Source organism: Lathamus discolor, chromosome 3, assembly GCF_037157495.1.
Source record: "Lathamus discolor isolate bLatDis1 chromosome 3, bLatDis1.hap1, whole genome shotgun sequence".
Taxonomy (NCBI): Eukaryota; Metazoa; Chordata; class Aves; order Psittaciformes; family Psittacidae; genus Lathamus; species Lathamus discolor.
In genome coordinates, this window is record NC_088886.1 from 72596756 (window position 1) to 72623906 (window position 27151).

The 27151-nt window shown below is 38.8% G+C and overlaps 1 protein-coding gene across 1 annotated transcript in view; it reads right to left on the reverse strand.

Moving 5' to 3' along the window:
- Nucleotides 1-27151, reverse strand: part of SPAG16 (sperm associated antigen 16) — a 432582-nt gene that overhangs the window by 343372 nt on the left and 62059 nt on the right. Inside the window, exons 10-11 of the mRNA XM_065669744.1 lie at nucleotides 16282-16365; nucleotides 15367-15488 (exon numbers count right to left, since the gene is read on the reverse strand). Coding sequence (XP_065525816.1) covers nucleotides 15367-15488; nucleotides 16282-16365 — 206 coding nt within the window. The remainder of the gene's footprint in view (nucleotides 1-15366; nucleotides 15489-16281; nucleotides 16366-27151) is intronic.

Here is a 27151-nt window from a genome sequence, read left to right on the forward strand (position 1 = left end):
GATGTGCCTACCTCAGGAGTACCACACTGCTAGACCAGAGAAGCAGCAGCTGCTCCCCTCAGACCTCTGCGGTCTTCAGAAGCTAGAGACACTATTAACTCACGTGATGATGATGTTTGGTTTGCTTACCAAACATTTGGTGTCACAGTCCTTCTCTAAAATATCAGGTAAAACAGGTAAGAGTGTTCTGTTCAGGTAATTAACTACTACAGCAACCCACAAAGCATACAAGAGCATATCAATAACGCACTGTTTAATAGCAATTTAATGATATTAAGACACAGTGAGCATGAAAACAACAAAAGCAACAAGCAGACTCTAATCCATATTACCCAAACACCAAGAACAAAAAGTTCAGTTGGTAGCAAAAGATCAGTCACTAACCAGAAGCTGGTATTAGATAATAATCAGCATTTATCTGCTGAAGAAAATTTATCAAGTAGGAAGTAAAATATTCTTAACCCTGTACTTCTAGGATGTGGAATAACTTGGCATGCAGTTCTAAGGAACAAGATGATGGGTTTATTTTTATTCCTGTTTTGTTGTTTTCAAACCCCTGTCATCTGAAAGACTTGCCCTTTTCAATGTAAGAAATTAATGGAAAAGATTAAAAATAACCCTTGTTTCTGAATTATTTTTTTGAATCAAAAGATATGAATAAAGCAGGCTAAAACGACCTGTCTGCAGCTACATGGAAAACCATAAGCTATAAATTTTAATAAAGCAAACTTGTTTCGTTTTGGACAGCCTCTACCTAAAACATGCAATTTCACATCCAGATTGTTTTATTTTTAAGGAAAACAAAACAAATATCAGCGGTAGAGAAGCTCAGTCTGGAAAAAGCTCTAGTAAATGTAGAAATTTCAGTTTCCAGTGTCGCAGTCCATTAGCTTTCATGACTATGAGCACTCAAGGAAACAAGGATTATCATAGCCTTAGACAGACATTCACCTGGTTAACGTTTTGTTTTCAAATGCAAATATGTCTGTTCACAGACTGGAAATTAAAACCTCCATCAATTTCATTTTGATTATGTTAAGAGTTATAAGTCTAATTGTTTTGAAACAAGAAAAGACAGATACAAGATCTGGCAAATACTATTATAGCATTTAGTCATTTAGTATCAATTAGTGTAAAAGGAAAATCAAGATATTCTTTTGTTTGGCTTGACAGTAGCATTTTGTTACTTGCTTACCACAGTAGACACTCTGTCCTACTCTGATGGTTGAAAAATCTCAATATGAATTTAATGCTGTAGTTTTAAGACTGAACTAAAAACTCCACAGATTTTCAAATTTTAACCACACCTACAATTGGGATGAGGGTTTCAGAATATGTCAAGCATCCCCAAGGCAATCTAACCATTTTGTGTCCATCTCCATGCGGGAATTGGTCTGTTCTGAAGTACTGATGCTTCATTATACACCCGTATAGTAGCTGCTGACAGCAAGATCTGAATTAGAATTAGAGCACTTCAGTATTACAGGAAGTCTGTCTCTTAAGCTGAGCACAGCTGATGAAAATTTCCATTATACTCAAGTAATAATATTACTACCATACATGTGCTCTGCTTCATAGCTCCCAAATCCCTAGCTAGAAACCCCTTACTCCTAAGCTGATCTACATAGAACCTATCACAGGTAAGAAACACAAACCACATGATCCAATTATGATGCTCAATAAATGTTCTAGTTTTATGCCAGTCCTAATTAATTATACCAGCAGCAATTAAAGTTTATTCAGTAAATAAACCCATAGCCATAATTCATCACTGCCATTCAGCTTTCATCTGCTCATGAGTACTTGTTTCAATACAAGGACATAATATCAGTGTTGCAGATGGCAGAAACAAAAGCACCCATTACAGACAGTGCAGAGCCTCCTATGCTTATCACACCTCCAAAATTAAGTTTGAAAATCTACCACTGAATTCCTGGCAGTGGCATGTTATTCTAAGCCCTGTTAACTACAGGCCAAGAATCTACCTATTTCTGACCAAAATACTGCTATAAAAACTGGGGCTGGGTGCAAAAGTGAAACTGGGTGGGGGGGTGGTGGTGTTTTAAAAAGGCTAACTTTAGTAAAGCATTCCAAATATAAAGGATTGTCTATTGTTTGTTTGATTTTCTGCCAACTGCATTGAAACATTCTATAATACAATGCTGAAAATTCTCAAGAGAGATCATAGAAACATCACAGAATAATAAGGAACTTCGTGTTTGACAACAGTCCACCTATCAAATCCATACCACTCCAGTTTGGAGAGAAGGATGTTGTGGAAGCCTGTGTCAAAGGCTTTACAGAAGTCCAGAGAGACATCTGTAGCCCGCTCTTTGCCCACTAATGTAGTAACTTTATCATAGAAGGCCACTAGGCTGGTCAGGCAGGACCTGCCTTTGGTGAAGCCAAGATACCTCATGGTAAATTCTGAAAGTCTCAGTATCAAGACACTTAGAGCTATGCATCCTTGAACAAGTGCCCGTTCTCTTGTACATGAGAATACACTATTATAAAGCTGTACTTTCAAGACAGAATTATAATTGAATGAAATGTAAGATTTCATATTTGTGCAGTGTCTGGTATGACTGCTAACTGCTGACCTCTTGACCTCCTTACAAACCCCATTATGGGAGTTACTCCATGCTTATACTACTGTCCCGTTTAATACATACTGCTACTTTCATTTTGCTACTCCTAGTTCTGATTTTCCTTTTATTCCATTATAATTTCAGTATTCCTTCATGGTAAATTCTGAAAGTCTCAGCATTGACACACTTTGAGCTATGCAACTTAAAAGATTAACAGAAAAGGTAAGAGCTGAACTCAGTTTGAGACGTAAAGTTTTAAAAAATATTGGAAAGATACTGAAGTTGAAACCTTGGAGATGCTTTTTTCTAGGCAGTTCAGATCACCCCGTAGTGTGAAATCACAAGGAATGCTCCTACCTTATCTTTTAGGCAGGCACACCTGGTAAGTGTAAAGAAAAGACAATCCTCCATTACTATGAGCACGGAACCTTGTCCTGTGTCTGTTCTATCTTCACATGGAACATACAAAATTCACTAAGACCACTTTTTATACTTTACCACTGTCCGGGCCAAAATCTAGAATTATGTGTCTATGTGGACTAATTCCAACCATTTTGTAACAGTTTGAAGGGTATTCCATGAAATACAAAGGGTAGTCTCTGAAAAACCTTTATAATCAATATTAAAAGTTAAAATTTCATCTTAACCACATCGAAGCACAAATGTTGTAAATATCCTTCATTTCTCCTTATTTCTCTTTTGTACTTATGAACCTTCATTCAATACTGCAGTAAATTTGCTCACAATCCGATAGTTTTTTTAATGTAATTTTTCTTTGGCCTGATGGATATTTACTCACTGAAACACAGGAGTAAATACCCCTATTGTTTCCTATAAGTTTCTTATATTTATTCTCCTTTTCTTCAGAGGCATTGCAGCTATAGTTCAAGTCCTGTGTTCATTTCAGTAATTGAAAATCTCCTCTAAAAATATTTAGATAGTGAAAAAACAACTGAAGATTTTCTTTTTTAACTTCAGGCATTAAAATCCTACACCATATAACACCAACATGAGATTTTCCAAGCTGAAGAGATTAAAATCTAGAGAATATAGAAAGAGAAACTGCCATTTTTATGTACTTCTGTGTTATTAGTGTACCTCTAAAGCACTGCAACAATAAATACCCAAAATTTTTAGTGATTTTACACTCAGGTTACGAACATGGCCTGCAAATTAAGGTAGCTGATTTCAGTTTCTATTACTTCAGCCAATAAAAAAGGTATCGCTAGTACAGTAGGCTTCTAATACATGCACAATGTCTTCTCATTGGTCATACTAAGAATAGGGAAGCATCAGAAGCATTACTAGATGCATTTACTATTTCTACAAGATGGTATAAACTAAAGAGAGCAGAAAGTGCTTTATGGTATTAACTGCAATGCATTGTATGTTTTGGCAAACAGAAATCATTCCTGAAAACATGATGCAACCTTACATGCTGTTTGAGAGTAGCAACTGATTTTTATACATCATGCATTATGCTTGTATGGACATAAGTCACTCCTATTTAGAATACAGAAATTTTAATCTAGCATTATCTCTTTGTTATGTTCCTCTTCCTTATTCTCTGTCACCATACATTATGTACTGAACACTCCCTGGTCCTCAGAAACCACTCAGCAACACTGCGTCCTTTCCCAGAAGACAAACTGCTTATCTGTAGGCTAATTGTGCATATGTTGCCAACTTCCAGACTTACAAAGTCTTGATGTGAATGTCTAAAAATTTTACTTAAAAAATAAAAATATTTACTTTCCCCCGAGATATGTATTTCTTTACAGGGAGAAATTCATTGCCAAAGACTAGAAAACTTAACTGACATATGGAATCAAAACAAAGCTTCTTAGAACACTTCCTTCCATGTTCCTTGACAGAATGGTTCTGAACAGGTGCTAAAAATATAAATATATAAAAAGTAGAAATAATATAATAAATGGCTTTTCAGTTTATAAGAATTTTAGGATTGTACATTAATTGAGGATCTTTTTGAAGATAACTATTTAGAATTGTAGCAAAGTCAATGAAGTGTAAAGACAGACATTATCCACCTTTCACAAATCAGCATTTTTGTATTCTGAAATGCATTGAGTACTTAAAAACAAACAAACCCCCTAATAAGCAAAAAAAACTCTCACTCCACAACGTGAAATCCCTCATACAAATTATCTTCTTTTTAAAACTCACCAATACATTTCAATAAAATCTCAACATTTTGCACCATCTTCTTCACACTTCATAAAATACACTTATAAATAAAATTTGTTTCAAAATAACTTTCTTTAAAAAGTAGCACTTCATCCCATATCACAAGTGTCAAAATTTCTTTTTCTATAAATCACATTTGGTCAAAATAAGGACACTTCAATTATGTGTTTTAGTTACCAGTATATTTGCTGTTCAGAATACACTAACTGTTCCCAGTTAAACACTTCTAAAAATATTAACCCAATCTATTCAACCCTTTCTTTTCCACAGACTATTGGAAATACAAGGAAAATAAACCAAATCTAGTACAGCTGACAGTTTCCCGGCATCATACCTTTTGGTCTATGGAGAATATGCAAGAGCCTTAATAGAGTTATGACAATATCTTTTTACAATCATGCTTTTGTAAGCAAGTACTTCCAAGTTTCTCTGCAAAGTCTGCTTCAAGAACTATGAAGGTAACTAGTAAAAAAAAATATTAAAAATTATATGCTTTCCCTCTGTTGACCTTCACTGGAAATGTTCTGGTTTTCTGATACAGATGCTTGTTTGCTAATAAAATTAGAGATACCCAGCTCATTTTACGTGTGCACCATAAAATAACACAACATGATTTTAAGTTCTTGCTGCTACAGTTTCAAGCTGCCTATTAAAGTGACGGCCAATACCTTCTTCCCAGAGGAGCAATTGCTTATGGCCAAAGTTGCAGACAAAGATAATGAGAAATAAAAAGACTTCTTAAGACTGTGATAGTTAAAAGCTTATAGAGAAGAACAGGAAAGTACATTTACGAGGCAAAAAGTGAGTGGAGCAAAGAGGCAAAGGTGGAGCTAAGGGAACCATTTACTTCTCTTATTATTGCTGTGTTAGTTAGAAAAAGCTACAAATAAGGTTGAAAAGGTCATAGGCAGGAACTGTGCATTCATACCATTGCAGCAGCAAGGCCTCACAGAGCTTATCAAAGTGTGATTCACATCATTCTTCTTGATTATTCACGGAGAGCTCACTTTTCTCCTTATTAAACTGCATTACAGGGAGCTAAACTACATTTGCCATTTTCCTATGAGTATTTCTTCCACATAAACTGCATTACAGCTCTTACAGAGACTGTACAATAACGAACAGAGAGAAGTCCATGAAATAATCTCTCCATTACAATGTAGGCCTTAATGCAGAAAGAAATTAAGAACTTAATTTTGTATGGGAAACAGTGATACTCTGAAATCGAAGGTTAAAGCACTGAACTGTGACTCGGAAGACACGAATTTAATTTCTAGATCTTCCACTTACGCAACCTTGCAGGAATTACTTCACAGGAGGATAATGCCACCTTGTAGGACTGTTGGCGAGATAAGTCTGTGTGTGTGGTCTCAGCTAGCAGGACAGTTAGACCCATATGAGCGCATACACAGATATATACTCCTACTCAGTCTTTACTGTACATTAGATCTAAATTAAAATTTGCACTGCCCACTGCAGCCTGACACTCATCACACCCTGACTTGGCTTTTGAGTTTCCATCCTAGTGCTTACAGCTGAGGCTGCAGGTATCCATGTTTCTGAGAGCTGCTCAAGCCCAGGCTGCCTGCTTGTATCTCATCCAGCTGTGCCTGAGAGGGCACCAGGGTCTCTGGAGAAAAGACCTTAGTGCCAGTCTGGGTGCCTGACATCAGCCACACATGATTCTATGAGGACAGAGACAGAGCTGGGACAATAGGCCAGACAAAGGATATTCTCCTTCTTCTCATCCCATTATAGGTGTTGCCAGATGTACCCAGCACACTGAGGTTTTAGGGTTATTTGTCACTTGTTCTTTGTCAGGATGTTAAGAACTTCATTTATTTGCAGTGTAAACACACCTTCTTACTTCTCATTGAGGTCAGGGAAATGGCTTTTTTCATTAAGGACTGTAGTGATAGGATAAGGGGCCATGGGTTAAAACTTGAACAGGGAAAGTTTAGACTGGATATAAGGAAGAAGTTCTTTACTGTGAGGGTGGTGAGGCACTGGAATGGGTTGCCCAGGGAAGCTGTGAATGCTCCATCCCTGGGGGTGTTCAAGGCCAGGTTGGACAGAGCCTTGGGTGGCACATTTTAGTGTGAGGTGTCCCTGCCCATAGCAGGGGGGTTGGAACTGCATGATCTTAAAGTCCTTTCCAAACCTAACTGTTCTATGATTCTATCATTAATGCAAGCATTTCTGAAAGGAAATTTACCCAAGTTTCCTATATTGTAAAGACAGGTATAACAAATCTATTATTAGCATTCATTGAATTCTACATTTAACCATCTCATGCATTAGCTCCTTAAAAAAAAAAAAAAAAAAAAAAGAGGCAGAATTGAGCATTTGAATATTTCAGCACACACAAAAATCCAATCCTGCAACTACAGTCTATGCTTATTTGGCAGACATTAAAATTAATAGCACATACATCTAAAGGTATTATTAGATACATATAATTTAAACATGTTCATACATGTGTTTTGTGTATTTCTATATACGATTAAATCATAGAATGCTTGAGGTTGAAAAGGACCTCTGGGGGTCATCTGGTTCAATCTCCCTGCTCAGGCAGAGTTACATATAGCCAGCTGCCCAGGACCTTGTCCAGATGGATTTTGAGTATCTCCAGTGATGGAGACATATCTCTGGGTCACCTGTGCCAGCCACCCTCAAAGTGAAAAAGCATTTCCTAACATTCACAGGGAACCTCCTGTACTTCAGTTTGTGCCCACTGCCTCTGGTCCTGTCACTGGACACCGTTGAAAGGAGCCTGGCTCCATCTTTTTTCTACCCTTCCTTCAGATACTCGCACACATTTACTGATGAGATCACCACTGTGACTTCTTTCCTCCAGGCTAAAGAGTCCCCGCTCTCTCAGCCTTTCCTCATAGGAGTGATGCTCCAATCCGCCATCTCTGTGGCCCTTTGCTGCACTCTCTTTAGTATGCCTCTTGTACTAGGGAGCCCAGGACTGGACCCAGAAATCCAGGGGTGGCTTCATCAAGTGCTGAGTAGAGGGGAAGGATGATCTCCCTTGACCTTCTGGAAGCACTCCTCCTAATGCAGCCCCAGATACCATTCACCTTCTTTGCCGCAAGGGCCCCCAGGTCCTTTTCCAAGAAGCTGCTTTCCATCTGGATGATCCCCAGCTTATACTGGTGGTGCACAGGGTTATTCCTTCACAGATGCAGGACTTAGTAATTCCCTTCATTAAGGTTTATAAAGTTGCTGTACTTCCATTTCTCCAGCCACTGGGCAGCACCATGACCCTCTGGAGCGTCACCCACTCCTCTCAGTCTGGTATTACATGCAAACTTGCTGAAGGTATGTTCTGACCCATCACTCAGACCACCAATGAAGAGCTTAAGCAGGACTGGACCCAGCGCTGACCCCTGGGATAGACTGCTAGTTAGTGGACTCCAATTGGACTTTATGGTACCAATTACCACCCTAATCACCTGGTCATTCAGCCATTTTCAATGCACCTCATAGTCTGCAAGTAAAACTCATACCTAGTTAGTAGGCAACAGAGTAATTTTGCATGCATGCGAGACTCACTTTCTTCCTTTTCAGGCTCAGTGTTACATACATAAGTTGAAGAAGTAATTAAGGCTTTGGCTTTTGAACAACAGTAACAGAAAAGGGATACTTGCAGTTCTAATAAGATCAATTCCTTATGTAATAAGTTTTGAAAGGTTCAATATTATTATTTGCTTACAGAATTACAGGGACATAAATGGGTTTTAATGGAATGCCTTCCTGAAAGACAGAAAGGAACTCTTTTGTCTCAGCCAAATAATATAAATGTTTTGAAACTGCTAACATGAAAGTTCACATGCTGGGATGGTTAGCCCCAGGGAAAGACATGTGTCTCAGTGTCCCAGGGCAGTTTTATAAGGAAACGAAACTCCAACCTGGAGCTAAATCTCAGCTGTCAGAGATACAGCTTTGAAATCCACATTTTAAACCCCCACAAATATCCTTTTAACAATCATGGACTTGATTCTGAAGCATACACTGAAATGAGTATGATACAAAATGTGAGCAGAAAAAACCCAGGTGGCTTCTGAATGACAGAAGCTAGAAGACAGGGAGTGTCATACTGCCCCAGCAATCTATATGAGGACATGCTCCAAAAAAAAACCCCTTCAATATCTGCTACACTGGAGCTAAATTGTTCAAACTGGCCTACAGCATGAGAGGTTGGGAAATGCAGCAGCTACCTTGTATGTCATACTCCTTTAAAAAAGAGGTATAATTTCTGTAGGAAAATCACACAGCAGCAAATGTTGCTAATGCAAATCTCCAGCTCACTGTAGCTACTCATGCAAGGAATCAGCACATGATGACACAATTTAAAAGTGTTACTGTTAATGGAAAAATGTAATTTAATTAAAAAAAATCTTCTTTTAATATCCTAGGGAGGCAAGAAGAGGGTTTAAATAATTAATAAGGATTTCTCTACATCCTTAAATTTTTCTTGTTTGACAGAACATTTCACCACATGAAGTTTGGACTTCAGATCCTCTGTTTTCTAGCTTGTGGTAATGAGGACTCAATATGATTCATATGACTGATCACCTTTTGGTTAATGGACCCTATTTTGCTTGGCATTGTTCAGACATGGAACAAAATGACATTACTTCACCATTTCTAAGACAACAGAGAGACAGAAACAAATGGACGTAACACAGGAAAAAGGGAGATAACATTCATCAGCATGACAGGCAGCAGTCTCAGCAAACCATCAGAATAACTTGTCAGAACTCTACAGGCATCACAAGAAAATCAAGGGATGACAAGAAAGACTAGGAAAACGTTGCTTTGAGATGTTAATACAGAGCTCTTCCCAAATGAGAAGGGCAACAAACAACACTACCAAGATGGTTGCTTAAAAATAGTCCGCACTACTTGTGTTGTGTCATGTTTAAATGAAGCAACTTTAACAGCCTGCTCTTCCCATAAGCAACTCCATGGAAACAAAAGTTTGGGAATGAAACAGAAAACTGGCATGTATGTCTAAGAGGAACTAAAACAGAGTACAGCCCAGATATCAGAATTTGACTGACACAACAAAATATGTAGTTTTTCTCACTGCTGCCAAATTCACTCTCCCTCACCACCTTACTCTGTTAATGGAAAACTTTAAACTCTCAAGAGGTAATGTAGATAGGTATCATCTCATCTTACAGCAAACTAAAGACTATAATCTATTTCATAGTAAATTTCTCATATCAACACTCACAATTCTCTTTCCTGCAAAGATAATTCCTCTGTGTGCATGTCTATGTGTATCTGTGTGTACATATGAATTTATATGCTAAGGAGCAAAAGTAGTGGAAGGGAACTAAAGTGGAAAGAGTACAGGGGTTTGCAATACTTTCTGCAGTCTTACCTCCATAACTTCGCACAAGGCACTGTAAGACTAACTTTAATTTCAATTTGTGAATAAGTCTCATATAATCACCAACACAATTTTATGTTCTAAGTTAATTTGCATGGTTCCCAAAGAGATAAGTTTTTAAAAATCTTCTCTGGAATACAGTGATAAAAAAATGGGGAAAACTAGGATAAGAAGATACGATGATGAATTACTCCCTATAGAAAAGTTATCTTTTGCTGAGCCCAACAGGAAAACCTTGATAATCACTAAATGTTTTGTATTTGCTTTTCTTTCTTAGTATCTCCAGCTTCATATTTTTACTGTGCCTGGGCAAGGCATTTGCAATTCTTTATCTTTTTCTTTTACAAAATATCAAATGAGGATAAAGGATTTGGGAACATCAGGTTTCATGAACACAAGAATAATATATATTTTCTATTTTTGCAGGTACACTTCCTAAGTAAAGCATACATTTAAAATATTAGACCATACACTTTACAAATTCTACCCACAATCAAAAGTGGCATTTTGACAGCAATTACAATACACGATAAGCATCAAACAAGTTTTGAATGGAGAATTGTAACCTCTGGTTGTGAGGCATGGGAAGGAGGAGGAGGAGAAGGACAAGACTTAAAGTAACAAAAAGCAAGTTGAAGCCTTTACTTGTCATTCTGCACAAGTTAATGGGTATTATAAAAGGTCATCATTAAATTGCAAATAGCCAGTATTTTCACAAGACTAATAACCTGATCTGATATATAAACAAGAGAAATAGTTCTATCTTCTATCTACAAAACCCATTAATTCTATGCTAAATATACGACTGTACTAATCTGAAACTCTAATGCCATTACTGATAATGTTTCTGCCGCATCTCAGATAAGTATCTTTAAAATAATACATGACATTTTCCAATTTTCCAACACTGTACTAACCATTATTAATGCATTGAATACTGTCTGCATGGGCATCTTTCTTCTCCCAGGTAAAGACAATGTAACCCATGACAATGTAATATTGCATATGGTCATTGTAGAAGTACCTTTCATGGAAAGCAATGTAAACCCCTTGGGGCTACATGAAAGATGCAGACAGCACATGAGGAGAAAGGGAACAGTAAGCAAGCAAGACTGGAAAGATCATTTAGTCATTATAGATCTTCCAGTGATTCTTGTAGGCAGCATAAGATTTACCAGGATATTTAAAAGGACACTGGAGAAATGTGAGCTTAATGCAGAAGAGGAATGCTTGTGTGATGATCTAAAAAGTGGGAAACATGCAGCTTAGTAGAAAAAAAAAAAAAGTTTCCCAAAGGATCTTTTTTCCCCCTCCACAAATAGGATTTTCAATTAATACTCATTAAAGTCTACAGCACTAATCTATATCAGCTTTTTGGCATGGAAAAACTGGGAATTTGGATTTGCAGGAACTCCAGTTTCGAGAGCAATGTAAAGGAACCTAATAATATACATAGTACATATACACATAGTGTATATAGTAATATATACACACAAGCCAAATTTTGTTCTGTATTTCTTATACACTGGTTCTGGTGAAAAAAAAAAAAAAAACTAAATAATACAATCATAATCACTATAAATATATTTAGTGAAAGTTCAGAATTTCTTTAAATGGGCCATTTTTATTTTATTCCCTACACAGAGAATTTAATCTAAGTCATTCTGCTATGAAAAATCTTGATTTATGCATTTAATAACCTCTTGGACTTCCAAGGAAAGCCAGCTTCAGGACTGAAAAGCAGCTATGTCAAACTAAAAATAATAACCCAAGCTCTGTGTGCATTAACTGTCTGCCATGAGATTGCATTCTATAGCATCTCATAAGGTATGAGCTCCATCTGAAGCTCTTCTAAAAAAAGAATAAAATAAAAAAAAGAAAAGAATATTTACAACCTCTCTCCCCTCTCTGAATTCTTAGCTGCTTACAGCTAACAGGGTGCTAGAAGCAGCTCTTTCTTCAGCAGAGATCTGTTTTCTGGAAACACACGGGAACCTCAGGACTTCCAAGTCTGTTATGCCTCTGTCAAATTCGTCTGCAACTGGGAAGTGTGTTAAAAAAAACCAAACAAACCAAAAACAAACAAACAAACACATCAATAGACAATATGCTGCCAGAAAAAAAGCCTCCCATCAGCCAACCAGGCTACAACACAGCCTTTAGCATTAACAGCAGAAACCAGTGTCCTTTTCAAACACTTTAAAAAGATTGATTTTAAGTACTGGCATTTATATAGGACAAATTTTTGTGAATTGAAATAACTAAATTTTAAATGTCCTTTTTCCCCCCCCCCAGACATGTTTAAACATGTAGAAACTACAACCCACCATTTACACAAAAAGATTTTTAAGCAAATGAAAAGTTCATGTTTTTTCAGGAAGGTCTGCCCTGGGTTCAGCAGTAGCAGTCATTTTTCTGCTTCTTAGTAGCTGGTGCAGTGCTGTGGTTTTGACTTTAAGCCTGGAAACAGTGCTGATAACACCGATGGTTTTAGTTATTGCCCAGTAATGTTTACTCTGACTAAGGACTTTGTGAGTCTCATGCTTTGCCAGGGAGGAGGGGAAGCCAAGAGGAAGCAGAGACAGGACACCTGACCCAAACTAACCAAAGGGGTATTCCATCCCAAAGCACGTCATGCCCAGTCTATAAACTGGGAGGAGTTACCCAGAAGACCCAGATCACTGCTTGGGTCGGGCTGGGTATCAGTTGGTGGGTGGCGAGCAGTTGTATTCTCTTCCCTTGTTATTCCCCTTACCATTATTATTATTGGTGGTAACAGTAGTGGTTTGTGTTATACCTTAGTTACTGGACTGTTCTTATCTCAACCCATGGGAGTTACATTGCTTTAACTCTCCTCCCCATCCTTCCAGGCGTGGGGTGAGGGAAGGGGGGGGAGTGAGACAGAGACTGAGTGGTCTGATTTACGTCTGGGCTTAAGCCATGACAAAGGCGTTAAAATTCTTTGGTTTTTTACATGCTTTTATATTCTTACATATTTAAAATTAGCAATTTTGTTCATTCTAAAGCACAATTCCAGGCCCTCACCTGGTTTAAAGCATTATCTTTACATGCAGGTCAACTTCATATTGCCAGTATATGAAATTAAATACATATCCTCAGTGTTGTTTTTTGTTGGTTTTTTTGGGGTTTTTTTTTTTTTTTTGGGGGGGGGGGGGGTCAGCTTAGTGGCTGTTTCTCCAAGCAAGTTCTAAAGTAGTTTCAAATAAGTTGAAAAACATTCAATTTTTTTTCATTCCGGTAGATTGCTTTCTCAAGTGGCGTTGTATCCTTAAGGTGTGATATCCAGTTATTAACTGTAGGAAATACTTAGAATTCCCCAGCACATAACAGTATCTCTTCAGCAGTAACTAGAAGCACTAGATTTAAGGATCTAGAATAAAGCTTTCAGTAAGATATAAAAATATCATTCAAGAAGGGTAAGGAAAACAAAGCATACATAAAGATGTATAATATTTATCTGTTATTCAAGTGTAAGATAAAGGAAAAATTAAGGTAGAGATGTCCTTTCCTGACTAGCGTATGAGCTTCTACTACTTCGAATTACATATTTTATAGTTTAACATTCACAAGTATTTTGCAACAACATTCCAAAGTAATTTGCAGCTCAAACCTGACTTCCTACTGCAGGTAAAGGCAAACTTTCAACAAGGCAAACAGGAAGATGAAAGTGATAACTTTAGACTTGCCCCTCTGCAGCCTGTCATGCATGTAAATCTTGTGATGATGTAGCCTGTAAAGGTTACATTTCAATTGCTATTCCACCTGATCTACCGAAAATCTTGCCAAGTGTGGAAGTGTCTTCCACCTCCTCTAGATTGTTTTGTTTTGCTTTTTAAACCAAAACAATACAGCACACCATTCTTGCACCTTCTGTTCTTCAAACAAACCTAATAAGCCACTAATATGAGTGGATTTACTACAGACACTTCAGAGCAGCAGCAGACAGACACCAGTTGAAAGCTTTCATTCCTGCTTGGACCAGTATGACTATGCAGTACAGGAGACAATTATTACCCAAAGCATTATTCCCTTACAAATATAGGATAGGTATTCGTCAGAGAGAAAACCAGATTTGAGCACCTGAGGGTCTAAGCAGAAGCCTGCCCAGCCAGGGCAAAACTCAAAGCAGTGCAGTGGATATTTATTACAGACACCTAAAGGATTTGTGATCTTTGCCTTGTAATTATTATATGTGTATTATTAATGTTTCCCTTTTCACAGACAAGACTTACCTTACACCCCCATCAGCATGTTGTAATTTGTGCCCTCAGCTCTGATTTTACATACTGTTTCTATGGTGTACTACTCTCATCCCAACATTGACTTATTTTTAATGAGCGAGTTGATTGTCAAGATCTTAATCTGCATTAGAATTACACTGCCCAAGTTTTTAAGTATTTAAAACATAACTACATTCAATTATGCTTCTTGGATGCAATGAGAAATTATACTTCCAACATTAAGTGGAGGAATACAGTTCGTTCTTCAGGGAGATACCTTCAGGAGTAATCTACTAGCAGTCTGAGTACAGTAACAAGCATTAAGCTACTTAAAGTTTGTTCAAATTACTAAGGTCATGATTATTTTTGAAATCAATTAAAATATATTCATAGATAGACAAAGCATCTGAATTGTCTGAACTTTGCTACTAGCATGGGGGGGGGGGGTGTTAATATCTTTATTCTTCCTCAGCTGCAGCCAGCAAGCCCTGAAATGTCACTGCGTATAGGCTATTTGCACACTCAAGCTAATCTAAATCTAAACTCTCCTGATTTTTGACCCAAGGGAATAAACTGCAATCAAATACAAATTGCAAAAACATTCAGCACTATAATTCAGTTTCCAGGAACCTGAGTTCATAGTCATTTCTGGTTCCCGTTTTCAGATCTACTAACCAAATCCCACCCTTCTTACATAAAAAATGAATCTGAACAGTTCTGCCCAGGTGTTTTTCTCTATTTACGCTGCCACTAAATTGCATTACTTTTGCCATTTTCACATTCTTCAGAGACAGTGCCCCCCTGACTGCTGCCAGTAGGTTTTTTCAGAAGTTTACTTAAAGCAGATGCTTCTCAATGACCTGTTGAAAAATAAAACTCATCATGTATGTAACACCAAAATTAATGTACTGTTAATGGTTCCTACCAGCTCACTGCGAAGTCATGCACTTTTAAAATACTGCTCAGTTTATACTCTCCATATTCCACGCATTGAGTGTATTCTTTAGAATGCATGTGTGTGGTCACTTGAATATCAATAGGAACCTCCTGAGGAAAAAAAAAAGGGAAAAACATTATTAGTTCTCAGAAATGCTACGTAAGTTAAAATAAAGTATTACTGTTTATGGTACTATTTTGAAAATACAATTTTGTCTTATTTTTCCACTGTTTCTCCTCTGTTCCATTTTTATAATTTTTTTAAATCACTGTTGTCCTGATTTTAGTAATTTTGGTACATACTGTTAAAGCTGAGTGCAGGTGTAACTGGGAGACTGGACTCTAGTGAGCAGCTAAATACCATGATATTTTGTTAGTTTGTTCTTTTAAAACTATATGCTTACAAATTAACTTCTGGACATTTATATCAATTTAACATTGCTCTAGAAAGAGATCAGGCATCACTACTAATCCTTACCTGCAGTCAAGACAAACCAAAAAGCCTTCAAACCCCCCCAAAAAACAACACATATAGTTCAGCATAACAGCAATGGGAAAAGAAGCAACTCTATACAGTGGATATGGTGAAGAAAAGTAAAATATAGCAAATAAAATTTTGCATTTATAACAAAGTTTGTGTAATAATATGGGTATGACAAAAACTTGGCCTGCTAATTTAATTGTTAATGTCAGATAGGTACCTGCTACTGGAAGAAAAGATGATGTTTAAAAAGGAAGGTTGTTAGTATGAAATCTCCTATATTAAATTCAGGATAATCTCAGTTTTTAAGTAAGTGTTCGGTGGAAGACAGAATTTAAAATCAAAATTCAGGTAAATGAATTATTTTTCCCCAAAACAGAAGCATTTTAAGATTGTTTAACAGTTAAGTTTAAAACTACCAACCGAAGATGCAGTATCTACCACGCGCTGGACCATCTCACTGTTGAACAATAATTCAGAAGGTCTCACAGTCTTTGGGATCTGTGGCTTCAAGAACAAACAGGTAAGCTAATTCTGTAATTTAAACAAAATGAATCATACAGTAGACACGAATTTAGAATGAACTCTGAAGATAACTAGGTGGAATAGGACATATTAAAAGTATGCTATAGAGACATCTCTCAAGAAGCGACAATCATCAAGAAAAACACCCTCATCATCAGATAATGGAAGGCAAAATCAGATGCTGATTGAAGTGGATTGCACAGCAAAGATTCATGGATAAAGTAACTAAGATCTGCTGCAGGACTGGATTCCCAAAAAGGTCCAAATCCTTCAGATACATCTACTGAGCAGATAAGAGAATACAAAAATACTGAACACTAAGATACCCTTGAAACGCCCAGTTTTCTTGAGCTCCAGCAGTTAACCCAGAGGGATAGGAACCACAGAATTGTTGGACTGTACCATCTTAGCAGAAGAAAATCTGCTTGCCTGGACACAGCAGAGACATTCTTGGTATTTATCAAGAACCTTACTGTAATCTTGATATTCAGCATTCATGCCATCAGACAGAGGGGGCTGACCTCAAACTGATTGCAACTCAGACTTGATCAGAACTGAGTTTTCAGGCTCTTCAACAAAAAGAAGAGATTTTCTGGAGCCAGGTTTAGCTTTCCCAGATAAGGGTCAGAAGGGACTGCAGCATGTGCAGCATGAGAAGGATTCTGGATGGAAGGAAACACACGCATCAGTTTCCCCAAACAAGGAACTGGGAAATTATCCAGCATGGGCCCCAGAAACAAACTGGCCCTAAATTAGAGAGAAGATTCTTCATAATGACATTCAAGTCAAAGAAAAATACTTCAGAGCACTTCCAAATAGCTATTTGGACACCATAATCTGCATTTATAATTTACAATCAGCATGCCCAGGATTTTAGGCAGATAAATGGCATACAATGGTATTCAAAACTCATAACATCACTTCAGAAAGCTCAGCGCTACTGAAGAGTTGATACTACATCTTGATACAGAACACAGGGGGTTTTGTCAGTATCTGCACGTGAAGCTATTAACGACATTTAAGCATCAAGTTATTATTAATGGTTAAATATGTGCTTTAAAAGAACAAATGGATTGTCCATACCCCCCAAAACCCCCTGCTACTATGGTAATAAAGCTAAACTGACAGAATTGCATGCATGTATTTTTAGTACTGGACACAGAGTAAGTCTCTGACATATCACAGGTCACTGTACAGTCCAAACAGAAGCAGATCCTAGTAAGAGGTGACAACTACCCAGTCCACTTGGTCTCACCCACACACAGTTAACATTTCCCAAAAAGGATATTATACAAGTATGATCAAGTAGTATTAAGTTGAGGACACCTGAGTCTGTGCTAGCTTTGCAATCTGCTCCAGTGACATTCACTGAGAAGCTGAAAAAACTCTCTTGTAGTTTTAAGAGTAAATTACAATTGCTTAGTACAATGTAGTAACTCAGGTGCAAAGACAAGGAGGAGAAAGCTTCCAAGGTACACCAGACAGTGAAGAGAAGCTGTATCATAGCATGGGGCTGAACTACAGAGAAAGAAGCTTAAATGGTTGCAAGAAGCCTCAAGGAAAAAACTGGATAAGATAAATGGCATGCTACTGTCATCAAAAACTGGACTTGAATTAGGAATGATGTTTTTTGTGAGATTACTAGTATGGGCTATTTTCCATTTTTCTATTGGCCTATTTTTTTCTACTACTATTTTGCACTTTTCTTGCAAGTATAATGCTGATAAGCCAAAACACAGATCTGCATAGAGTAAATCCTGCAGCCTATATTTCAATCAGTGTGGCCTAAAACATTTCCTAAGATTAGTCGTCAGACATGGAGATTTATTACTAACGCTAATTAACCATCTAAATGGCTTTATTAAAAATAGATCGTCAAAGAATGTAAAGAGGGTAACTGTGCACATTATACTTTAAGGACTACACTAGTCATTACAAAACCACTTACAAAGACAATACAGTTTCCTGATGACTTAGCTGATCATTCATGTTTGCCACAATTTCAGGACATCCTGCTGTGAGAAGCTTTAAAGGAAAGACTGAAATTACGTACTCTTTAAAATGCCCATCAACCACTAAGATTAAGAATGGAATAAAATCAGTGTATTTTAAGCTGAAAATATACACACACAGCAGGGATAACCACTAATTTTTTTCTATAATCTGTTTGCACTTAACTTGACGGTAGCCATCCCATTAATTTGTAGGAGTGAGCACACAGCAAATTTCAGAACTACAGACTAACAAAACAGTACCCTATTGTCTCCCATTTCAAAAGTTCTCTCCACTTCATGCCCTAGAAAGATACTAGTAACCAGAATCAAAATTTTTAAATTATTAAGAAAAAAATGAAGCTAATGATGTAATGACCAGTGCACATTTGGAAGACCTGAAAGATAGTTTTCAGTGCACTATGGCTTCAATCACATACATAGCCTAACAAGACCATTATAAAATCTAGTTTTTCATTTATTTGGTTTACTTGATTATTAAAAAAGACTGGGTCTGATGGAAGCTGTAGATGTTCACTGCTAAGTTTTGTTCCATTTAAACTATATTTGTTTCCTCTGAAGCAAAGAGGCTACATACAGAGTTCTGTTTGCAGGAAACCTTCTCAACATTATTATTCTACGCAAGCATCTTGTAAGCTTCTACAGATATACAAAACTTTAACTTCAAATTGCTTTAATGATGCTCAGAAATCACATTACCAGAACACGGGAGCTCAACTTCCATGGAACAGCAGGGACTTAGAATGGTGATTGACATAGGACACTGGTCTCACCTTTCTCCTCTGACAGAATCTGGGCATCATGGAGAGCAGATGATCAAAATCATCCTTTTTCATCTTAACTCAGGTATTAGCAAGATACCTACATTCTGTACTAAGCTGCTAACTACACCTTGAACTAGGCATTTCACATCGATTAGCTGTCTGCCTAAATACAACGTCCTCTATTTCCACTTACTAGGAGTACTTCAGGATGTACTAAGAAGCAAAGAGAAACCAGGAAAGAAAATCAGCCTCAAAAGAAAACACTTAAATTCTTAAGATTCCACTGGAAACCTGTGGAAGATAATTGTTAACAGAATAAAAAATTCTTCTCTCTCAGATAAGAACAGCATTGGAGAGAAAGGTTAACTGTGGGAAAAAAGAAATGAAAACCAGAAACAGAAAATAAAAAAGTAAAGTACAAATAAGTAAAGACTCAAGATTACTTTTATCCTACATTGTTATTCCAGGAAGGAATCGTAAGATGTCTGTGGCTAAAGTTACGTTTTTATAGTAATACATATCAAGTTCTCATTGTGTTTTAGCCATAATATATACCTGCACATCTCTGAATCCAGTTTCAAGAAAAATCCATAAGTTTTCCAAATTTAAGACTGATTAAAATGGGTCTGCAGTATTTATTATACAGAGAGTAAAGAGCAAAGAGGTCAACTAACAGGGAGTATAGGCCCAGTATGCGCCACTGCCTTCATGCAAATCTTAAAAGTTTCATGTGCTCTTTGTCTTACAAAGTTTAATCTTTGAACAATTACAAATTTGATCAACCAGAATTGTAACATAAACCCCACACAACTAACATGCTTTTTGTAAACTGTGCCTTATTCACTTTCTGGAACAAGACCAATTATTAAGTGTAACCATACTTACTCATTTCAGATTGAAATAATTCTAGGAAAGCCTAAGCACTCTGAATAGAAGTACCTGAAAGTCTTGCATTCTGCAGTATTAAAAAAACCCAGACAAAGCCTGATAAAGCTACCAAGGAACTTAGAAGCGATACCAGCTTAAGGTGTTCTCTCCCAGTATTTCCAAAACATTATTACTGTATTGATTTATCAAAGCTTCATTGGATCTTTGATTTATGTGAGGAACACCTCAGTATGTAGGTTCTGAGCTCCTCAAAACAAACTAGCTATGAAATTACAAAGGTCAATATAGATTTTTCTTTTTTTCCCCCAGATACAAATATTTATCACTGTGAAATAAATGTGGTATCTCTAGCCTAAAAACTTCCTACAATAAAAATGCTAATATGAAGATAGCTGCCCTCCCCCAACAAATGTTGATAATGAAGTGTCATTATTTAATCCTTTTTCTATTATTTTCAATTGCTAAATCTTAAGGGTAACACAGAATCCATTACACAAGATGAGATCTTGCATAACAAGACTTTGTGAAACACAGTTATTACAAACACTGATTGCAAAGCCTGATGCTACTTCAGAATCAGCAAGGGTAATGTGCATGCCAAAATTCAAGAAACACATGGACTGAGCACAAAGAAGCAAAAGCAATATATTATGGTTTTGTTCACTCTTGTATCTGCAGTGTACTAGACATTTGTACTATGACAAACACAAAAAGCTATTAAGCTTCTCCCTTACATCAGTATAAAAGAGAAAGTAATGCATTTCCTGCCAGTGAAATTAAACATCCTATTTCTTTATCATCAAAGACAAGGAACATTACATTGAAAATAGTAGCCTAGAAAGAATCTGTGAACCAAAACCATCCAATGTCCTCAGTCACTGGCAATGGTAAAAGCAAATGGTGCATTGTATCTGCCACAAATGTTTACTACAAATGAAACTACACTATCATTGTTACCTAGAGTTCCAGGTGTAACATACAATCAGCAACTCATAAAATGCTAGCCATGACTCTTAGTAAGTTTACATATAGCATTTCCATAGCTCTCAAAAATATTAGCAAAAGAGTGCATCATTATCTGCATTTCTTCTGTAGGCACAGGGAAGACATTCCAATGCTAGATCCTTGGTAAGGTAATTAAGACAAACCCATCTACACCCCCAAGTAATGGAAGGATCTGTTACTTACCTAAAGAGCCCTATAACAATCAGGATTGCACAGACTCATAAAAGCATTCCCTACCCTAAGACCTCACAGGTTCATATAAAAAACACAGCACAAGAAAAGACATAGCATAGTTTGCCTCTTCCCCCCACCACCACCCTTTAATCCCTGGAACCATATAAGGATCTTGTGACTTGCCCCAGATCAAGCTGAAATTCTCTAGGAGAGCCTGTAAATGAAACTCTCATTTTCAAACAGTTACTTAATTCTCCCTAACAAGATACAAATCTTGCCTTTATGGAAATCATTCTGCAATTAAGACCATTTACCCTTAAAGCTCTTAGAAATCTTCCTTCTCTCTTCTGTCCTGAATTTTTGCAGTTAAGATTGTCTTTTCCCTTCTGATAGCAGGGCTCTTCCAAATCAGCCTATAGCTTTCATTTTCCTTGAGGAAAACGCAAGAGACTCATTTGTCAAAGCATACAGAAGGCAATGAATAGATAAGTGGAACTGATCAAAATCATCCCACAGCTGAGAAAAATGTAGTATAGTTCAATACACAACAGAAAACACCCAAATCAGTTTATCTAAATCACAGCTTGGCCTTGTCTGTATCATTACTACACAGAATTGTAAGTTTCTCCTTACTCAGAGGGTAAAAACTGAAGCCAAAAAGTAGTTTCACAATGCAACTGCGACCAGAATCAAGCCTTGTTAACTTTATTTCTAAAGAAGAAAGCAAGTTTAACTGAGGCAAAGATCAACGGGCAGTAACTTGGTGATCCAAAGTCCTTCATTGACAGAGGATGAGGAGCAATTTAATTTTTTTTTTATATTTTTGTTTAATTGATGAATACCATCAGTAGTTCCAATTTGAAAATTATGAAGGTCATTCTAAGACATGCACAAGGGGCACAATCATAGTCACACATGCCGGTGTATCCATACATTCCATTTAAAAAGCAAATACTAGATGTCTGGTTCAGAAACGAAAATAGTCATGAAAATTAAATTCTTAAGGCATAGCCAGTCTATGTCCAAGAACATGGCCTGACTTGTATCACTAAATATTTTCAAGGAACTATCTATTCTAGCAAAAAAAAAAAAAAAAAAATCGGGATTATCTCTGCTTTTCTGTACTTGGAAAAGTACTACACTAATCACTGATAGCTTCACTTACATACCATTGAAATTACAGAATCACAGAATCCCAAGGGTTGGAAGGGACCTAAAAAGATCATCTAGTCCAACCCCCCTGCAAGAGCAGGGTAACCTACAGTACATCACACAGGAACTTGTCCAGGCGGGCCTTGAATATCTCCAGTGTAGGAGACTCCACAACCCCCCTGGGCAACCTGTTCCAGTGCTCTGTCACTCTTACAGTAAAGAAGTTCTTCCTGATGTTAACGTGGAACTTCCTATGCTCCAGTTTACACCCATTGCCCCTTGTCCTATCACTGGATATCACTGAAAAAAGCCTAGCTCCATCATCCTGACACCTACCCGTTACATATTTGTAAACATTGATGAGGTCACCCCTCAGTCTCCTCTTCTCCAAGCTAAAGAGACCCAGCTCCCTCAGCCTCTCCTCATAAGGGAGATGTTCCACTCCCTTAATCATCTTTGTGGCTCTGCGCTGGACTCCTTCAAGCAATTCCCTGTCCTTCTTGAACAGAGGGGCCCAGAACTGGACGCAATATTCCAGATGCGGCCTCACCAAGGCTGAGTAGAGGGGGAGGAGAACCTCTCTTGACCTACTAACCACTCCCTTTCTAATGCACCCTAAGATGCCATTTGCCTTCTTGGCCACAAGAGCACATTGCTGGCTCATGGTCATCCTCCTATCCACCAGGACCCCCAGGTCCCTTTCCCCTTCGCTACTTTCCAGCAGGTCACCCCCCAACCTGTGCTGGTACATGGGGTTGTTCTTCCCCAGATGCAAGACTCTACACTTGCCCTTGTTAAATTTCATCAAGTTTCTCCCCGCCCAACTCTCCAGCCTGTCCAGGTCTCGCTGAATGGCAGCACAGTCCTCTGGTGTGTCAGCCACTCCTCCCAGTTTTGTGTCATCAGCAAACTTGCTGAGGGTGCACTCAGTTCCCTCATCCAGGTCATTGATGAAAATATTAAACAGCACCGGTCCCAGCACCGACCCCTGAGGAACTCCACTAGTCACAGACCTCCAGCTAGATTCTGCGCCATTGACCACAACTCTCTGCCTTCTTCCTTTCAACCAGTTCTCGATCCACCTCACTACTTGATCGTCAAGCCCACACTTCTTTAGCTTATCTATGAGGATGCTGTGGGAGACAGCATCCTTTTACTTGAAGTTAAAGAGATAGGGGGAAGAAAAATAATTTTAATAATTGCTTGCTTGATTTTCCTGAAGAAAAAAGATATTTACTTATATTACGGGGGATACATTTTGTAATTTTTCCTTTTAATTAAATACATTTCAATAAATTGAAATTTCCATATTTTAGTTCTTAAATATCAAAGTAGTTCCATAAAAATCAGTAGTGTTACTCAGATACTCCTTCTTAAATACAGTTTTCACAATAGGACTTTAGTTTCACACTAAAAGTAAAGTTTCTCAGTTTTTGTTTAAACTATCACAGCTTTCAAAACTACCTAAGGATCACTGAGAACCCACATTTTCTAATAGCAGAAATAAACAAAAGCATTTTCAAAATACCTAAAAGACACAAATAAGAATGGAAACAGTCTCAGCTGTAACTGCTCCCAATGAATGAACCTTAATCATCAGACTATCAAAAATAAGGTATGTCAAATAAGCTAAAATATTTTCAAAACCGGCCTACAGTATGAGATTTTCAACCATTTTACTTTTCCTCACCTTTATGTTTTTTGAAGAATCAGACAATTCCTGAGAAAAGATGTGGAAAATGACCACTATTATAATGACATAAGACAATACTAAAAAACTATTTTAAGGTTGAAAGTTAAGAAAGATTCAAATATGTTCCTGTTTCCTTCTTTCCCATGACGGAAATCCTAATACTCTTACTATGTTAGAATCATAGAATAGTTAGGGTTGGAAAGGACCTCAAGATCATCTAGTTCCAACCTCCCTGCCATGGACAGGGACACCTCTCACTAAACCATCCAACACAAGGCTTCATCCAACCGGGCCTTGAACACCGCCAGTGATGGAGCACTCACAACCTCCCTGGGCAACCCATTCCAGTGCCTCACCACCCTAACAGGAAAGAATTTCCTCCTTATATCCAATTTAAACTTCCCCTGTTTAAGTTTTAACCCATTACCCCTTGTCCTGTCACTACAGTCCCTGACGAAGAGTCCCTCCCCAGCGTCCCTATAGGCCCCCTTCAGATACTGGAAGGCTGCTATGAGGTCTCCACGCAGCCTTCTCTTCTCCAGGCTGAACAGCCCCAACTTCCTCAGCCTGTCTTCATACAGGAGGTGCTCCAGTCCCCTGATCATGCTCGTGGCCCTCCTCTGGACTTGTTCCATCAGTTCCATGTCCTTTTTATGTTGAGGACACCAGAACTGCACACAATACTCCAGGTGAGGTCTCACAAGAGCAGAGTAGAGGGGCAGGATCACCTCCTTCGCCCTGCTGGTCTCGCTCCTTCTGATGCAGCCCAGGATACGGTTGGCTTTCTGGGCTGTGAGCGCACGCTGAAGCCGGCTCATGTTCATTTTCTCATCGACCAGCACCCCCAAGTCCTTCTCCGCAGGGCCTCTCTGAATCTCTTCTCTGCCCAACCTGTAGCTGTGCCTGGGATTGCTCCAACCCAGGTGTAGGACCTTGCACTTGTCGTGGTTGAACTTCATAAGGCTGGCATCAGCTCACCTCACAAGCGTGTCGAGGTCCCTCTGGATGGCATCCCTTCCCTCCAGCGTATCAACCGGACCACACAGCTTGGTGTCATCGGCAAACTTGCTGAGGGCACACTCAATCCCACTGTCCATGTCAGCAATGAAGATGTTAAACAAGACCGGTCCCAACACCAATCCCTGAGGGACACCACTCTTTACTGGTCTCCAGATGGACATCGAGCCATTGACCACAACTCTTTGCATGCAGCCATCCAGCCAGTTCTTTATCCACCGAGTGGTCCATCCATCAAATTGATATCTCTCCAATTTAGAGAGAAGGATGTTGTGTGGGACAGTGTCAAACGCTTTGCACAAGTCCAGGTAGATGATGTCAACTGCTTTACCCTTATCCATCAATTCTGTAGCCCCATCACAGAAGGCCACCAAATTGGTCAGGCAGGATTTCCCCTTAGTGAAGCCATGCTGGCTGTCACCAAGCACCTTGTTGTTTTTCATGTGCCTTAGCATGACTTCCAGGAGAATGTGCTCCAAGATTACCAGGCACAGAGGTGAGACTGACTGGTCTGTAATTCCCCGGGTCTTCCATTTTCCCCTTCTTGAAAATGGGGGTTATATTTCCCTTTTTCCAGTTGTCGGGAACTTCACCTGACTGCCATGATTTTTCAAATATGATGGCCAGTGGCTTAGCAACTTCATTCGCCAGCTCCTTCAGGACCCGCGGATGGATTCCATCAGGTCCCACGGACTTGTGCATGTTCAGATTTTGAAGATGGTCTCGAACCAGATCCTCTCCTACAGTGGGCCCAAGGTCTTCATTCTCACAGTCCCTGCGTCTACTTTCTAAGAACTGGGTGGTGCAGTCAGAGCCTTTGCCAGTGAAGACCGAGGCAAAGAAGTCATTCAGAACCTCAGCCTTCTCCAAATCCTGTGTAGCCAGTTCTCCCAAAAGCTTCCTCAGGGGGCCTATTTTGTCCCTAGTCTGTTTTTTGTTTGCTACGTACCTGTAGAATCCCTTCCTATTATCCTTAACATCCCTAGCCAAGTTTAATTCTAACTGGGCCTTAGCCTTCCTAACCTGGTCTCTAGCTTCCCGGACAACATCCCTGTACTCTTCCCAGGCCGCCTGTCCTTGCTTCCACTTTTTATAAGCCTCTTTTTTCCTTTGAATTTTCCTCAGCAGCTCCTTATCCATCCAAGGAGGTCTCCTGGCCCTCCTGCTGCACTTCCTTCTAGTTGGGAAGCAGCACTCCTGAGCTTGTAGCAGGTGATCCTTGAATATCAACCAACAGTCTTGGGCCCCCCTGCCCTCCAGGGCTATATCCCATGGAACCTTACTAAGCAGGCTCCTGAAGAGGCTAAAGTCTGCTCTTTTGAAGTCCAGGGCAGTGAGCTTGCTGCACGCTCTTCTCACTCTCCTGGGGATGTCAAATTCGACCATGTCGTGATCGCTGCATCCAAGGCTGCCCTGGAGTACCACATTCTCAACCAGCCCTTCCCTGTTGGTGAGCACAAGGTCAAGCACGGCACCTCTCCTTGTCGGCTCCTCTATTACTTGCAGAAGGAAGTTGTCTTCCACACAATTGAGGAACCTCCTGGATTGCTTGTGCCGTGCAGTGCCATCGTTCCAACAGATGTCAGGGTGGGTGAAATCCCCCATGAGAACAAGGGCCTGTGAGCGTGAGGCTTTTCCTATCTGTCTGTAGAGTGCTTCATCCACAGGTTCTCCTTGATCAGGCGGTCTGTAACAGATCCCCACAGTAATGTCTCCCACGGCTGTTTTCCCTTTAACCCTGACCCACAAACTCTCTGTAAACTGCTCACCTGTCCCCAGACAGAGTTCCATACTCTCAAGCCTATCCCTAACATAAAGGGCAACTCCCCCTCCCCGCCTGCCAGGCCTGTCCTTTCTAAAGAGCCTGTAACCTTCCATTCCAACACTCCAGTCATAGGAGCCATCCCACCATGTTTCTGTGATGCCTATTATATCATACCCCTGTAGATGTGCACACATCTCTAATTCCTCTTGTTTGTTCCCCATGCTACGGGCGTTTGTATAGAGGCATCTGAGACGAGCTCCAATTGAAGCCAGCTCGTTGGCTGGAGCAGCTGGAATAT